General features: G+C 41.6%; 1 protein-coding gene across 5 annotated transcripts in view; it reads right to left on the bottom strand.

Annotated features, from left to right (window-relative positions):
• ALPK1 (alpha kinase 1) overlaps window positions 1-18,339 on the bottom strand; it is a 120,937-nt gene that overhangs the window by 13,401 nt on the left and 89,197 nt on the right. For all 5 annotated transcript variants that reach the window (XR_002647765.3, XR_002647766.3, XM_022596411.3 and 2 more), the window contains exons 5-9: window positions 8,592-8,790; window positions 4,809-4,868; window positions 2,658-2,744; window positions 1,829-1,905; window positions 859-954 (exon numbers count right to left, since the gene is read on the bottom strand). Coding sequence is in view for 3 of the 5 variants with exons in the window: in XM_022596411.3 (XP_022452119.2) it covers window positions 859-954; window positions 1,829-1,905; window positions 2,658-2,744; window positions 4,809-4,868; window positions 8,592-8,790 (519 nt within the window). In the remaining 2 variants the exon portion in view is untranslated. The remainder of the gene's footprint in view (window positions 1-858; window positions 955-1,828; window positions 1,906-2,657; window positions 2,745-4,808; window positions 4,869-8,591; window positions 8,791-18,339) is intronic.

An 18,339-nucleotide genomic window follows, 5' to 3' on the forward strand; every position in this document is an offset into this window, starting at 1 on the left:
GCACAGGCTTAGTTGCTCCGCGGCATGTGGGATCTTCTCGGACCGGGGCACGAACCCATGTCCCCTGCATCGGCAGGCGGACTCTCAACCACTGTGCCACCAGGGAAGCCCCCTGGTATTTTTAAAAAGGCAATAATTGACGATACCATTAAAAATCTCAATTTCAGTGCAGTGCAGGAGAGAAGTCAATGTCTGTGCGATGCTGCAAACTGCTTAGAGACCTGGCTTCTGCTTCCAGTTCTCTTTCTTACTGATTGTACAAGTTGCAGAGGTCACTTAGTTTCTCTGGACCTTAGTTTATTTTCCTCTAAAATGGGACTGACACATTTTGCTCTACCTACCTCATAGGTAGATGTGGTGTATGTGGATCATATACATATACACACACACTTTTTGAATTATAAAGCAATATACATATATTTGTAATCATTATTATCACAGATAAGAGCCTACGCAAGTGACTGATGCTCTGATTTGAACAGATGGTGATTAAAGTCTTCAAGTTATTACACCTTTACTTTGTCATTGAGATAGCCCAAGTGTAGAAACTGAATTCTGTGATAATTTGAAAGGAAATCATGGGGTTCAAAGCATTTATCACTTTGATTTCATTCATTCATTCATCCATCTTTTTTTCCCCGGTACCCTCTGTAGGTCTGGTACTGTGCTAGGTGCTGGGATAATAAAGCCAAACAGGACACCATAGGAACCGTCTCCAGGACTGCTCAGATTACTTGAAGAGGGGAGACACCGTGCCGCCTGACTCCTGGAGAGAGAACTAACCAAGCGCCCAAAATAATGTTGACCGTTTTGCAGGTGATGCCACTCTGCACCGTGGTTTTGACAAGTGATAGTTACCAAGTTAATTTCAGGATTGCTTTTAAACTTTTCATAATCTTTCCTGCTCATGGAAACAAAGATATCTGCCAGTATACCTAGTGATGTGGAAATGCCCTGTAAGGAAACACAAACAAAACACAGATTAGGAATTCACAGTCAATTGTTGCTCTCATCTCAAGGCCTAAAGTCAATGATTAGCCTTCTAAATAAACCATTGCTTATTATTATTGCTATTGTTATTATGACACTGTGGATACTTCTCAACTGGATGTCACTGGGCTTGAGAGATCATCACATCCTGAGGACATGGGAGTAATGCAAACTCAGCTATTTCTTAGTTGGGCTTCACTGGATTGTCAACACTAACTTGTCCATACTGCTAGGCATAATGAATTGGCCCAATCAAGAGTCCCCACACCCCATTCCACTTGTGCTGTTAAAAGGACTGTAGGCAGCAGTGCTGCTGACACAGCTTGGGAAGATGTATAACCCAAAGCTTCAATTAACAAGGAGAATATTCTCACAGAGTCACAGAGAATGAAAACATCAAGTAGGAAAGCAAATGTTGCTTCTCAATTTCTTGAATAAAGATGCTGCGTAAACAGTTAATCAAAGTCTTTTCCCATTCAACTCAAGAAAAATGATTTTACACATAAGCAACTTGACCACCTCAACTTTGCTATGGAATTAGGTAAAGGCTAAATATATAATAAAATAGGTATCAATAAAAATAAATGGATTGGTAGAAATAAATGCATAAATAGTTACAAATATATATAGAAATACTAAATATATACCAGGCGTCTAGCTGTGAATGAGGACGAGCAAGACACTAGAAGGAAGTTACCAAATGTTCCTGGTCCGACGCCTGTGTAGAATCAATAAAAATAGGACCAATAAAATTGAAAAATGATAAACTGAATTGTGCCATAAGGAGATAATCTTTCAAAGACAAGTATAGGAAATGAGAAAATAAGCACTAGACAACCTTTTTATCTGGCTGAGGAAGTGTCAGATATCCTATGATTGAGGCCCATATTAACTCTGCTGCTTCGTACCACATCCCTGCAAAAAAGGAGATGGGACAAACTGCTAGTATCTGCGAGTATCTGTGCTCTTGTGTCAGAAAATACCTTTAAAAACTAATACAGAAAGAAGATTCATTGGATTTTGTTAAGAAAATATATGACTAGATTAGACTGACAGCAATCAGCAGATAGCAATCTGCTGGAAAAATAGCAATCTGTTTTTCCAGTTGGCTTAATACAGATAATTTTTCTCTTCACAGGGAAACAGTAAGAAATATTATATATTACATGTGTACATATAAGATATATTAATATAGAAATAATTTTCTCCATTATTTACAAGATAACAATTACCATCCTCTGTTAAATTTCAAATACATTAGTTTGCATTTTAAAGTATAATTAGGGTCCTATAAACTTTGCTTGTAAAACTCAGGAATACCTTCCCAGGAACGAATGGGTAAGCTGTCAGGGTGGGTTTAGAATAAGGTGTCACTATATCAAACGGAGTCCTAATGAGCTGAGAGCCAGATGCCAGAAATAATACCGAGAATTCTGTGGTTAAAAGTCATAATATACAACTGTAAATTTCTTTAACAAAACTCAACAGAAAAATATTTTGTTTTGTTAATGTTCATAATATTCCTGGCATCTTAAGTGTCATTCTCTTTTCCATAAGGAAACTAAGGGAAGTGGGGATGAACTGTATCAACCAGATACAATGAGAAAAGTCCATAGTAAAATCTTGTAGCCAGACTTGGTAAATGAGCCTTGAGAGGATGACTGTACCTAACTTTTGCAGAATTTGCCCTCTGATCTGTATGCAGACCGACTGCACCAGGACCTTGTCGCTTTCATTTCTGTACAGCCAGGTACCTACAATAAAGAGGAAAAAAAGAAAAGCATTTTTGGCCTTGAATTATTTTTTAAAATTAAAAAAAATTAATGTTTATTTATTTATTTTGGCTGCACCGCTAAGCATGTGGGATCTTAGTTCCCTGACCAGGGATCGAACCTGTGCCCCCTGCAGTGGGAGCACGGAGTCTTAATCACTGGACCTCCAGGGAAGTCCCTGGCCTTGAATTATTAAAGAAATAGCCTGGTGAAATAAAATGATTTTCATAGAAGCCTTAATGAACACATGTGATATAAATTCTGGAGACAATCTCTTCTTTGTATTTAGAATAAGGTCCATACTTCTTGCTGCAACCTATGAGGCTTCACAGGAACTGAATCCTGCCTGGTCTCCACCTCTCCCCGTTACCAACTGGGCTCTGCCATGCAGCTTCATTGTGTTCCTTATAATAGCAGCCACCTCCTGCTTCATGGTATCTGCACTTGCCATTCCCTCTACCTAGAGGGAGGGATTCCACCCCCTCTAGCTCCTAATTCAGGGCTTATCCTCAATGCTATTGCCTCCGAGGCTTCCCCAGGTTAATTAACTACAGTGTCAACCCCACTGTCTTGTGGTTGCCTCACGCAAGGCGGGATCCATCCCATCCACCCAAAATTGGTTTGAATGTTGAAACTGGTGGCTCTACACAGGCACTAAGAGTATATGAAAAGATTCAGTGCTCACATAATGAGCCTTTCTGAGGAGAGCAGGGAAGGCACCGAAGCTGGTCCGTTTGACTTAAGTGAAGGGAGTGGTGAGTGGCTTTTGTTTTTATTGTGATTAGGGTGTGGGTCTGGGGTAAAGGTTCCCACAGCTAGGCCAGGGTTTACTGATAAATGAGCTTTAAAAAAATCAGCCTGTTCAGATGTGGGGCAAAGAGGGAAGAAGCTGGGGCCTGACAGCTGCCAGTTGCCAAACATCAAAAATAAAGTCAGACTCATTATTACATGCTCTTATTATTCTGTGTCACATCACCCTCCTTACTTTCTCCCTAGCTTTTAATCTGTGTGTGTGCGTGCGTGCGTGCATGTGTGTGTGTGGTGTAGAAGATGGGAAGTATGCATATTGTAGGTTAGTGATGGTGGTCACAAATGGGGGTATGTGGTCAATATCTGTTATTTCAAACTGCCTCCCCACTGGAAATGTCTACAAGTTTCAAGGAGCTCAAGACCTTATATCCAAGCATATTGAGCTTAAAAGTCGACAAGGAATTGTGTTCAATGTAATAGGAAACTTGTTGACTTAAGTGCCCAGAAATTCAGACAAGGTATCTGAGGCTTAAATTGTTACCCAACTATTTGGACTTGCTTCCTCTCATGTATGATTAAATATCAAAAGAAATCTATTTCAAAGTAAGTTTTTATTATAGCTCCTCTGTAGCAAAACAAAATTTATTTTCCAGACCCTTTAAATACATAAAACTGTAAGTGTATTCTCCTGAATTTATAGGCTCAATTTCCATTCACAATTCTTTTCAAAGCTGTAGCTGAGCCCTTTCTGAGGTCCAGGGAGTTACCTACCTTCACAGCGAATGTTGATTAGATAACACACTCTACAATAAAGCAGGGCGATATTAGAAGACTTGGTTGGGTTGTTTTTTGTTTTGTTTTGTTTTTAAATAGAGAAAATGGAAACACAGAGAAGTAACCTGCTTGACCAAAGCCATTTCATGTATCAGTAGCAGAGCCAGTCCTAGGTAGTTCTGGGAACGTCTAGTGTATAGTAACTACCAGGTCATTACGTTTTATTTATTTATTTATTTATTTATATTTATTTATTTATTTAGGCTGTGCTGGGTCTTCATGGCGGCGCACGGGCTTCTCTACTTGCGATGTGCGGGCTTCTCTAGTTGCGGCATGCAGGCTCAGTTGCAGTATGTGGGATCTTAGTTCCCTGACCAGGGATCGAACCCTGGCCCACTGCATTGGGAGCGTGGAGTCATAACCACTGGACCACCAGGGAAGTCCCCACTAAGTTGCTTTTAAACTGGAACTCTGGTAGGGACGGAGGGTGAAGGTCATTGTGAAGATATGAGAGCACCTTACCTGTTGCTCCACTGTTGCTTATTAGACTGCTCAGGATATACTCTGCTTTTAAAAGTTTCCCTGAAAACAAGCAACACATAATTAGTTCTGAACATGTGCTTTAAATACTGCTGTTCATGCTCTAAGGTTAACACATTATAATGGGGAAACATTCTATTTTAAAATTTAAAATCAGTAACTACATCATACACAAAAGTGAAAAAGAAGAAGTTTTCAGGAACTGGTAAGGTGGGAAGTTGTACAGTATCTGAAATTGCAATTAAATTTATATACATGTACATACATATACACACACATATTCATTCATATGAATGAATAATCCATTCATATAGAGTAAGGCTTGAGAAGTAAAGGCAAACCTTTGTCAAAGGCTGTGTCTCCTTTTTGTGAAAACTATGCCTCCAGAAGTGGAGGAGAGTTGCCCGTGAATAGGTCTATTTACAGAATTATCAGGAAGGAATTTTTTTAGGGGGTGGGTAGAGAGGTTCTTTGTAAACTTTTCATTTATTTCATTAACACCACGTAGGAGGGGCCTACACTATGGATGGCTGTTTTTCTGTAAGGAGGAAACTCAATCATTCATCCTTTTATCCATTTCTGCTCCCAGGTGCCTCTAAGCCCCATATGACCTGGCCCCTGGGACTTCTTTGACCTCTTCTCTTAGCATTCTTTCCCTCATCCTCACTCCTTCTACTTTGGTTACAGTGGCCTCCTGACTGCTCCTTGAATCTGCCAGGCTTGCTCCCATGTCAGGGCTTTTGTACTTATTTTAGTCTGGAATGCGTTTATTCCAGATATCTCCAAGGCTTGCTCCCTTCTCCTTCAGGTCTTTGCTCAAATGTCACTTCACTGTCTCATAAGGCCTTCCCTGACCACCCGATTTCAAAGTGCAGATACAGACATATACCTGACTGTGGTAGATTGTGATCCAAAGGAGGTCACAACAATATCTTCTATCCCACATGCTCTTCTGCAACGTGACCTTGCCATTCCTCCATCAAGAAGTGGAATCTATTTTCCTTCTCCTTGAGCCTGAACTGGCCCTGTGACCTGTTGTGACCAATCGATGTGGCAGAAGTGACACTGTGTACCTTTCTGGTCGGGACATTAAGAGATGCCTCTGGAGTGTGGGTGTTTCTCTACAGCATAATTTTGTACTTGACCTGCTAGGTCCCAGAAATTTCAGTCCTGAATTAATTTCTTCTTAATTACTTGGTGGGTGATTCCCTCTCTTGCGGGTAAATTCAGACTCCACACAGACATTTGGCACACACTTGGGGTTTTTATTTCTTTACAGAGATTTTTTTGGCCTCCGCCTCAGAGCTTGGGCAGAGAATAAGCTTCCTCATCACCTCTCTGGGTGGGCTGGTAGAGCAGTTCAGTCCCGTTTCACAGCTGTGCAAACCTTTAAGGATTCCAGCTTTATCCAAATATTTCACTCCACGTAGGCCCAAGGCCCTGTCTCTTGTCCCTGCACAGGAATTAAAGAGGCAATCCCTTCCCCTAGGACTATATCCAAGTGTAAATCTCTTTGGCTATAGTGTCAGGAGCAGTAGTCCACTATTCTGATTTTGAATGTCTTCTACGTTTCAGGCACTTAAAAAAATATTTAATTCACGATATTTATGTACCGTGAATTAAATATTTCGATATTTAATATTTAAGTGGGAGAAGATTCCACATTTGCTCAATCCTCCACGCTGATGGAACTGGAAGTCTGACTCTTTGTTTTTAACTGTGGCTTGAAAGGTTTTGTCTCCTAATTTCAGGCAGGAGTGAGCTGGGCAGGCCCAGGGCATCCTCTCTTGCCTCTGAAATCCCACGACATTGAATGCTTGGACCTTTGGAATGGGTTTTGAGTGGATACCAGGATGGGCTGGGTCAAAGGGGAAAACAGGCAGACTGTGCTGTCCCTTCATATTATCTTTATTCCTTTCCCTTACCCCTTATAACATCGTACACACCTCTCCTTTCTCTATCCCAGGATTCCCAAATGCTGGGGACTGAGACCCCTTTTCACTGTACCTTGTTCTCTTTCCAGGACACCATCCCTGCCTTAAGTCCCCCTTTCTGGCTGAGAAACCCAGCGTACGTAGAGCCTCAAGAGATATCTGGGGGCAGAAGTTTACAGAGAAGCACTTTAACTCTGAGGCTGTGTCTGTTTTCTTGTGGCATTTCTGGTAGTATCTTTGAGGAAAAGACAACCCCAGCTGTTGCAGAATAAGATCTAGGACTTTTACCTTAGACATGTGATGTGCGGGCAGAGGAGCGTGCTGCTCATGATGGTATCAAGGCTTAATTGTCATCAGAAGAAAAAGTCTATACCACCTTAGTTAGAGGCATGAGAGGAACAATCAACCAAACAAGTAAGTGAAAAGATTATTTGGTTGTGTAAAGCAAAGCTATCAACATGACTACTTACCACTTGACCTTGATTTCCATGTCACACTATAGTAAATCTGTGTATCATGAAACATGCCTCAGTAACTGTTCCAAGTTCAATTTGATGAGAACCAACATTAGTTTGCCCACGCACGCCCGGCCCTCAACTTTCGGTTCCCCTAACAGAATGCTCTGCTCACACATTATTCCATCTGATGCCATCAGAAGGCGTATTAGTGGTTAGGTTTTTCTCATACCCTCAACATGATAAACCCCAAACATTATAAAATGTCCCAAATCATGGACATTTGAAGTAAGAATTTTTTCCTAAGTTCAACTCTGTTGATGCAATTACTTTAGAAAAGTAAATAATAAGATATGGGTACAATTTATGCACAGCTGCAAGAACTTGAGAGTGAATGAACTTGGGCTTGTGAAAAGTTAACCTCCACAAGCCCATGTCTCTCATGTCCTTTTATCTCTATCCCTCTCTGTACTCAGCAACTGTCCCATTCATTACAGCTAGTACAGTTCCTTTTCAAAGGAAATGAAGTAGTTAAAAGATATGTTAACTTCTTCAAGGCCAGAGTTATTAAAACAATAGCAATAGCTAAACCCAATTTAAAAAACGAGCCAGTCCTGTTTCTGGGACAGGCAACTTGCATTCTATTTTCATCCTTTATCCTTTCACTCTTGGAAAAGAGAACAGCAGGCTACAAGTTTCTAAACCTCATGGTTATCAGTAATTTAAATAATTCAAGAATTCTATGAAAGTGAACTTTGCTGTAACACATAGCAGGCCCCTCTCCCCTCCAGTCCCCTTCTACATTACAGCCTAAGTTAGAATGTCAGCCTCATTTTTCATTTTATTCAAAGTGACAGAAGGAAAAAAAAAAGATACTTTAAGGCCTAATCAGGTACTGTACTGGTGTTCCATGTCATGGAAAAATATCTCAAATTACTTCAGTGGGTTTGTCAGGTCTATTGTTAGCATAGTCAAGTGGCCCTACAGAAAGGAGACTGGAGAGCTAAGAGAAAATAGTAGAATTCTAATCTGATTTTTAAAGGCTGCTGGTCAGAAGTATAGCAATTCAGATACCCCTGTTTGAAAGCAGCAGGACAGATTTGTTAGACGACAAAAGCTCCAATTAGTATTTTCCACCCCCTTTCACAATTTTCTCTATTGCTTTTGGCTCTGAAATCCTTTATGCCAGGGCCTTTGTGCTGGCTAGAGGCAGGGGGAAGGGCAAGGCGGCGGGCTGGCGGGAGCGCCGGCGGCTACAAAAGAAGGCCCGAGGGCCCCGGTGCCCGCCGTCCCCGCGGAAGTCAAGGAGCCCCGAGGAAGGTGAGCCCCAGACGGGACGACTCCGGGACGAGGAGGGCCAGCAGGAGGGAGCCTACCTGAGTGCATCGAGATTCGGGCTTGGCGAATAACCACCTGCGGGGCAATTGGCGTTGCTGGCTGCAGCTTGTGCAGCCCTTGGGCGACCTGCAGGAGTTCGCCCGAGACGTCGAGCCCGTACAGGAACCGGTCGCTCAGGAACACAATGGCAGCTGCGGTGGCACACTCCCGGGCGAGGATGGAGGCTTTCAGGGACGCCTGAATGAAAAGAAATAAAGTCGGGCAGAAAAGAAGGCAGTCTTGGGACCAGTAGTCTTCTAGGTATTATCATCAAAACAAGAACAACAACAAAACCTAGAGCTAGGAGAGGAAACAGTACGCTACTGAAAAAAAAGCTAATAATAATGATAATAATAACGATAATGAAAAGTCCAATTCATTTGTGGGATAAAATAATATTTCTTTCATTCCATTTTCCCTATTACATTTCTAATATTATACACGTAATAAATGCATATTTCTTGTTACGAAAAAATTCAAACACCAAGTAAAAGTTAAAAGTGCCCCTTTGTTTTTTTCTGACACCTTACCTTATTTTTTCCCTTCCACAAATTTCATTCTCATTCTTCCTGTTAATGGTTTCCCAGAGATCCTTCCAGAACTTCCTCTACCCTTTTCTGTTTATTTAGACATTATTTGTTTCTTTGTCCTACCTTGCCTTCTCTCTCTCCTTTCTGATTTTCTCCCTCTATTTTTCTTTTCTTTTTTCTCTTTCTTTTCCTTGCTTTCTCCCTCCCTCCCTCCCTCCCTTCCTTCCTTCCTTCCTCCCTCCCTCCCTTCCTAAATGGCATTACACTAGACATATTCTTTTGCTACTTGATTTTTTTGGTCATCATAACATCTAGAAGTTTCCATGTCAGTTCATAATATTCTGCTTCATTTATTGCCTCTATTTTAATTAAGAAGAAATATAGGGGCTTCTGCGCTGGTGGCGCAGTGGTTGAGAGTCCGCCTGCCGATGCAGGGGACACGGGTTCGTGCCCCGGTCCAGGAAGATCCCACATGCCGCGGAGCGGCTGGGCCTGTGAGCCATGGCCGCTGAGCCTGCGCGTCCGGAGCCTGTGCTCCGCAACCGGAGAGTCCATGGCAGTGAGAGGCCCGTGTACTGCCAAAAAAAAAGAAGAAATATAGACTTCTAGACAATATTTTATATTCGTTTAATATGATTATGTTTAGTTAATGAATAAAATAAGAAAAAAACAGACATGAAATGAAAGTATAAAGAGTGAGAAGTAGAGATAAATGAGGCAAACTTTTATGGAAAAAGTCATCTTTTGGCCTCTTAAGGTATTATACAAAAGACATTGAAAGTCATGCAGCTGTTAGCATAAATGAGTTTACCACCCACTAGTACTTTCTCCATTTGCTAAACTATATCAAGCAGAGTTTTTTCTGGGCATGTTAGCTCACGTATGAAGCCTAGAAAGGCATTGTAAGCATTGCCCATTCTCCTACCACAATCTTATCATACAAGCATTGCTTTCTTCACCACATAAGTACTAACACTTATTGGGCAAAACCAGGTGCCAGGCACAGTGCTAAGAGCTTTATATGTATTAATTTATTCGATCCTCACAACAATCCTAACAGGCAGGTTCTATTTATTTAAAGGTCAAAACCAATATTTTAATCATCCAATTGAATCACTCCTCCCATTCTTACTCCTAGAATCCTATTTCTTTTCATTTATGCCTTGCCTACCGAGAATCAGCACAATAATCCTTCTCTTATCAAACTGATGCTTTCTTAACTTGTTAAGGGTTTTAACCTATCGCTGTGTTTTTTAAGTTTGAAAAGTGATAATGTGCTCTTGTATTTATCCTTCTGTTCTTAGTTGATCACTACTGAAACTGTGATAGTGATGCCAATCGTTAGGGGAATACCTCTTCTCTCCTTTGATGTTTCCTTCCATGTGAAGGGAGCTCAAGTACTGTAGCACTCCTGGCCTCTCTCTACTCCTTTACCCACTCTGTCCCAGGAGAGGTGGACTACACTAAGAAAAATTGGGAAGAAGAAACTGGGCATGCATGGCTTAGCTCCTCTCTTTTTTCTTTTGAGAATGAGTTGTCTAAAGGAAACAGGGATTCTTCTCTGCTCTTCTATATCAGAAAGCCACCCTATATGGGGTGTTCTGCTTGGCCCAGTAATTTCTGTGACTGAATGGGGAAGTCAACATAATTCTGGGGTTCATCTAGCAGACCCCCTTGTTCTAATACCAAGCTATATCTTTCAATTTAGCCTTTGTCAGAATTAAAGGTAATATTTAATCTCTTGTCTGCCTAACTCCTCTTTTGTTTTATATCTTAGTTTGCTCCAGGAGGGGAAGAGAGGTGTTAGTTACCCCAACATTAATCACTGCCTGACATACTGTAACCCTTTCTAAGGGAAACTGCTCTGCCCACAGCCACTGCCTTTGAAGCAGCAATGTATTTGCTACTTGACCTTGATCCCCTCTCCCCATCTTACCACCAGCTCAAGGCTAACCTAAGAGTACCCACCTGACACTTGGCCCATGACTCTGTGGCCTGGCTTGAAAAATGAACTTATTGATCTGAACTAAGAAGGATAGAAAAAATTTTCCAGTTGTTGCAGGATGGGAAGAAGCAGAGAGTAGAGTGTAGCTAAGCTACATTTACAGACGACACCAGAGTGAAGGTCCAAGAATATGACTCCAAAGCCACCTTTTCACAAGTGCTGTTCTTAGAGTTACAGGTTTCCTTTATTGCTCCATGTGTGTCTTCATAACAATGTACACTCCATTTTATGAGTTTGCTTGTGTGAGCCTCTGTTTTACCCAACCAAAAAAGCCTAACTAAAACTGAAATGCTCAAAACTGCAATTGAGGTTTGTCAAATAAACTATCAATCTGAAAAACACAAGTTTTAAAATGAGAACATGTCAGTCATTTGACATTCATGAAATGTAAACTTAAAGATGGAATAGGAAATTGATGATTTTATGTATGCCCAGCTCTGTTTAATAAGGACAGTCTCTGATCAAGAGTCCTTTCTATGCTAGCTACACATAAATATAGCCCTTTGGTTTGCAACCTCAGCTGCCATCTGTAGAACTTGCAGCTTCTGCCACTGCCAGGCTCCCTTAAACCTTTCTTTGAAACAGCATCTCTATTCCTGTCACCCTGCTCATGACTATGTAGCCTGTAGAGGGTACTCAGCAAGCCAGAGTGAGTCTCCTCTCTTTGAGGTACATGCTTCATGTTTAGTTCTGCTCTCTATTCTCACAGGTGCCTCACTTCAGTTTTGGGGTAACTGTTTAGAGGCCGGTCAATTCTCTAGGGCTGATTCTCCACCCTTTCCTCCCTGATAATAATGGTTTCCATCTTCGTAGTACCATCTAGTTTATGAAAAACGTTCACACAAATGAACTCATTTAAATCTATAGTAACTGCAAAATCTAAGTAAGATAAGGAAACCGTGGCTGAGAAGTTGACTTTCCAAAGTTACAAAGTCAAAAGGGTCAGGGTGAGGCAGGAAGGAACTCGTCTCTATCTTTTTTTTTTTCTTTTCTATTGTGGTAAAAAGCACAGAACGTAAAATTTGCCATCTCAGCTTTTTTTAAGAATGGCGTTCAGTAGTGTTAGGTATAGTCACATTATTGTGAATTAGATCTTCAGGACTTTTATATCTTGCAAGTATGAAACTTGATACAACAACCCTTTCTCCCTTCTCCCTAGCCCCTGGTAACCACAATTTTACTTTCTGTTTCTATGAAGTTGACTATTCTAGGTAACTCATATAAGTGGAATCATATAGTTTTTGTCTTTCTGTGACTGGCCTACTCGACTTAGTATAAAGTCCTTAAGGTTCACCTGTGTTGTAGCATGTGACAAAATTTCCTTCCTTTTAAATGATGAATAATATTCCATTGTATGTATATACCAATTTTTGTATGGATGAATCTATACCCATTCATCTGTCAATGGACATTTGGGTTGCTTCCACCGCTTAGCTATTGTGAACAGTGCTGCTATGAACATGGGTGTGCAAATATCTCTTTGAGGCCATGCTTTCAATTCTTTGAGATATATACCTAGAAATAGGATTGCTGGATTAAATGGTAGTTATATTTTTAATTTTTTGAGGAACCACCATACTGTTTTCCATAGAGTTTACACCATTTTACAATACCACCAACAGTGCACAGGGTTTCAATTTCTTTACATCCTCAGCTAATACTTGAGGAACCCAAGTCTCTCAAGGGTCAGTTTTTCTTCTGCTTTCCACCTGTGTCTGATGAAGGTGATTTTGAGTAGGGCCTAATCTGGGCACAGGAATCTGGGTCTTTGTAGCTCGGGCTGAACTCACCACTCACTGAGTCCAAACAGTGGTTCTAAGGAACCTGTATCCCTTATTATGATAAAAAAAGATTATAAGAAAAAAAAACAGGGACAAATAAAAACAAATCCCAATTGAAAAGAGTGTTCTTGTTATGTGTTTAAAAATAAGAGAAAGAAAAGAAAACCTTCCAGGAGATGGCCTTTAATTTCAGTATTTTGAAATTCTCTAGTGAAAGTTGGTACCAAAGGACCAAATGATAATTTGGTGATTAGCTGGGGATTACTCCAACTGGGAATTTCTTACACAGAGCTGAAAGGACGCTCTACAAGTCTAGTGAGGTGGTCTTCCCAAGTTGAGGAGATGGAACTTCTAGGAGTCTGTAGAGGCTAAGGTGGCCAGGGTTCACAGAGCAGAGAACCAGAAGGAGAGAGCTGCACAAAGCAAGAAGTCCAGAGGTCTGCAGAGGGTCCCTTCTGCGTCTCCAGCAGAACACTACTGATCAGCTCATGTATGAAAAGACACCACCCAAGGCCGGGGAAAGAACCACCTGAAAGGAGCAGAGGAAACAATCCCCAAGCCTCATGTAGTTTGTTTCTACCAGCCATAGTAGGAAATCATGTCATTCACAGGGCAGGGGGTAGAATATTCAGAAGGGTATTGCTTCAGTAGTGAGACAAAATTAACCTCAGAGGAAGATGGCTCTTGGCCCACTCTGAAAGTTTAGAAGCAAGCATAGCATGGATCAAACTATCTCCTAACTTCACTGAATTCCAGAACAAGGTTCAAGAATATTTATAGGCACTCAAATTATCTGCCATATTATAAGGTAAAATTTATAATGTTTGGCATCCAATCAAAAATTACCAGGCATGAAAGAAGCCTACACTAAAAAGAAAAAGAAATCAATAGAAACTGAACCCCGAATGACAGTTTTAACTGTATTTTATAAGTTCAGGAAGGTAGGGTAAAAATTAGGTGGGATTAGGGACATGGGAGATATAAAAAGTGATCCAAATCTAACTTCTAGAGATAAAAAAATGTCTGAGATGAAACCACAGGTATCTGGACTGTGTCCAAGGTCCTCCATTTGCTTGCCATGGTCCGTTACTAAACCTCTCCTAGTCTCAATTTCCTCATCTGTGAAATGTGGATAGTACCTATTTTCAGTGCTGTTTTAGGATTAGAGGAAATGTGGGTCAAATGTTCAGCACAGAGCCTGGCACATTGTGGGTGCTTAATAAATGAAGAGGAACACTACGAAAAAAAATAGGAAAAAAGAATTCCGTTCACGTGCTCCCATTCTCCTGTATGATAAAATAACAACAAGCAAAGACAGGCTCCTGAAAGAAATGTCAGTGGAATTTTCAACAGAGTAAAAAGGAAATAACAGATCATGCATATAACATCTCTAAGGTTTATCTCAGAAAATGGTGAAACCTCTCATTTAATTTCTTCTCTTCACTAAGTCTAAGGACTGATGTTACTGGAAGCTGAGGAAAAAAAAAAAAAAAGGAAAATGAGCAGGCTCTATGGCAACTGGTGAAGGAAAGCTGGTTCTTGAAAGGGAGGCTTCTTAGCGTGCACGTGTGAGTTGCTTTTGGCTGTCGCCAATGGAGGAATCCCTCCCGAGCACCTGTAAAGGATGCCACAAACACCCCATTCTACATCCTGCGTGAACACGCCATATATTTGAGCAGAGAACATTCCCTCATCTATTTTTCCCCCTTCTACTCTTAATAGTTTGAAGCACAAAGCCTGAGAGAGGGTGACCTGCCAGACAAAGGCCCTTTGAGTTCCTTGGAAAAGTAGAGTTGGAGGAGGATGGAAGGAATCCAAGTGGCCCTATTATTTCCACTTGCACTAATTAGACATTTTTCTGTCAGCTATTGAGCACTGCTGAGAGGCCAAACTCACTGAATTCATTTCTAAAGTGTTTACAGAAGTTTGCATCTGTTTGTGTCTCTTCAGGAGGAAAATAAGCACTTCAATAGCATTGTGGAAAATCTAAACGAAGCATCCTATTCTGGAGGACCTGGCATCCCCGCAGCTGCATAATTTGACTCTGTTCAGGGCCCGAACCTCTCGCATCTCTCTCCAAAACCTAACGACGCAAAATGCAGAGAAGTCAACTCAGGGGAATCTTTTCTTTCTTGTCATTGTCTTTTCTCTCCCTCTTTTGAAACGGTGGCCTGCTGTGCACTACATACAGATTTAGGTGGGTATCATTCTTGCAGCCCCTCTCTCGTGTTTCCACCAGCACTCTGAGAAATTAATAACCACTTTCATTTGTTGCCAAGTGGGGGGATAGTAAATTCCTCAGCAGCAAAGCAGAATACATCACCATCCTGGGAATCTCCCCCAAATGTACACCGGGGGAGAACTCTGACTTCAGAAAGGGAGGAATGAAAGGAGGCCCGAGTGTGTGGTAGGGAAGGATGCTAAAGAGAACGTTTCCCTACATGGTAAAATGTGCCTGGGTTATGCACAATTAGATTAACATGAAAGAGAGTCCCTTTCCCTCCCCCACTCCCCGAAAAAGAAAGAAAACAACACAAAAACCCTAACCCACTGACTACGTGGCAATGCCTTTGAAATGCATATTGGTCTACGTGGTATTTGATTCAGGATTCTTTTTGTTTGGGTTTTTAGACCCACGACTGACCTGCCATCACAGAGGGCTCAAAAATATAATCTTTTAAGATGGTGTCACAGTAACAGAATGTTAGTGATGGAACCAACATAGGATAACTCAAGATAAAAAAAAAAAAAAAAGGAATTCTATTTTATTATCTTTCCTCAGAGGCTGACTTAGGAAGCTTGTCCCAATAGCCACTGAATTGTGGCTTTTCTTCCTGAATGAACCTGTTTAAATAAAAATATATGGATACAGATAAGGGAGTGTGTATGCTGGAGCTCTAAAGAAACAGGCTCACAAATGTGCACACACACACACCACAGTTTTTTCACATCTGTTTTCGGGATGGGAAATATGGGGTCCTAACTGAGTTTATGGCACAAAGGGAACTTCATGGCGAGGAAGCTGAGTCAGGTGGTAAAGGAATTAAACTCCACAATGAGATTTCAATACGCAGATGATTGAAAAAATGCGAAAGAGCCTTTTCTAAGGGCTTTTACTGAACAGCAGCAGGAAAAGTGTGTGCTGTTTTCATGGCTCCTGGCATTAGTGCTAGCCCCTCCCAACGCTGAGCATCAAGTTTGGGTCCCAGCTATGGGTTCAAAGCCACGATGTGTTCACAGCAATGACAATGGCAGCTGTTCTCAAGGGGGGCTGGGTGAGGGGACTCAGAACAGAAGCCATCTGGCATTGCAATTGGCAGGCGCAGTGTAAGGGGAAATTATTGCTGCATAACAAATTGGGAGATAGGAAAAAGGCAGGGGAAAGGGAGGGGGGAAGTGTCCTGAGGTGAGGAATTAGCCGAATAAACAAATGAAAAGTGACTGAGGGCTGCATAGTTATATATCAACAATAAGGCAGAGTAAGAGTCAACTGATCAAACTGGACTACTCAAGGTCAAGGGAAGACCAAGCACAGCATGCACCACGTTTGTCCACCCACCGAAACGTGAGGAGGAGGAGAGGAAAAAACCTGAACCTTCTTACAGTTTATGTTCAGGGCCTGTTAACATTTCACCAATCTTCCCTTCATTTTACCAGTGGGGCATGCAGATTCAATCACTTTCCAGAAATAGTTATAACCTTTCTCTCAATCTCAATACCTAAAGATAATAATTCGGATCATCTACCCCTGCTTTCTTACCCTCCCTCTCTCAAATCTACTGTGAATGGAGTTGGGCCGTCTGTTAAAAGAACGAGAAAGCAGTATCAAAACAGAGGCCACCCACCCAGGATCCTGGTGAGCCTCACGGCCCCAGGTACTGTGGACCTGCGTGTCTTACCTTTCTTCTGGACTCCAGGTTGCTACAGCCACCATGGTGATTTCAGCATCCACATTGATGACTCACCCAGCACACTGGTCTCTCTTGCCATGGCCTCCTTATCTCCAAGGATCTTGTTCTACACTTAAGCTTAGTCACTCTCATGGTCAGTCACTTTAGAACTTGCTACTTTGGTGGCATCACAATCAGAATCTCAATTCCAGCATTTGATTCTTTAATCTTTACCTCTTATTCTCCCAGCTCCCTTCCTGGATAGCCCAACTCCAGTAATTCTGCAACCCTTTGGGGACACCACACTGTCTGCTGACCTTCCTGGGGTTTTGTGTGTGTGTGTGTGTGTGCTATGCCATCAATCCCTCATGTCCTCACTTGCCTCTTTAAATTCCATGGTGCATCAACATAGCAACTTTTTAATAAGCATTCTTCGCCCCTTTGCTGCTTTCAACTTCTATCATATTTGTCTGGCAATTCTGACCATGTTTATTGTTAAGGAAAAATGTTGGCCTCGTATTAGAATCCCCTAGGTAGGCTTTTAAAAATCCAGATGCCCAGATGGCACCCCAAGCCTGTTAAATCAGAATCTCTGGAAGTGTACCCAGGCATGTTTCTCTAAACGATGCCCAGGTGATACCGATGATCCCCAGGTGATTCCCATGATTCTAGAGTTGAGAACCCGGGAGCTAGCCTGACCTTTAGCCTCTTACCCCACCCCTCACTCCTCCTCCCTATTGGGGGTGGAGTGAGTTATCTGATGGGAGTAGCATACCTGGCTCAGACCTTCCTCTTTCCTCTCTTCAAGTCTTCCTTCCTGTTCTACAGTAAGGGAAGGGGCCTGCCAGCAACAAGATGTGTCTGGAGTGAAGAATTTTCTAACCCACTTGTCTGAAAACCTAAAGCTACATTCTCCTATCTGTTTTAGAATAATAAAGGTTGCTCTTTTGCATCTATCTTTCAGTTGGTTCTGAACACAGGAGGGGAAGATGAATATTATTTATTGTCACTTAATATTTTCAAATTATATGTAATTCTCTGCCTAATCTGAGCTTCTACCCAAGCAAGTGAATGTGGCTGGAGAAAAACACACAACCATAACACTTTAAATTTATGACCATGACCTGAGGCTGGCCCTTAGCATGGCCTAACAACCCAGCTACTATTATACTTCTGCTCTCCTCTCCAGCTGCCACAGCCCCTTTAACCTCCTCACACTCAGCTGATGACCTGGCTTCTTATCTCACTAAGGAAACAGTCAGTGAGATGACATCTTCCTTATTCTCTTACCCAAATCTGCCAACCCTCTTGTACTGTAACCCACGTGTCCTCCCTACTTTCCTATTGGCATGTTTAAGGCCAACCCCCCACTTAAATACTCAATTCTATCCTGCCTTCTTTACTTTAGGACATTATGCCTGTAAATACTTTCTTTCACTTCTGCATCATTAATTTCCTCATCTCTACTGGATCATTCTCATCAGCATACAAACATTACAGTATCTTCCATCTTAAAAAGTCCTCCCTTAACCACATATCTC

Source organism: Delphinapterus leucas, chromosome 5 (genome assembly GCF_059928025.1).
Source record: "Delphinapterus leucas isolate spDelLeu-1000000601 "Yukka" chromosome 5, BTC_Dleu_Yukka2, whole genome shotgun sequence".
Lineage (NCBI taxonomy): Eukaryota > Metazoa > Chordata > Mammalia > Artiodactyla > Monodontidae > Delphinapterus > Delphinapterus leucas.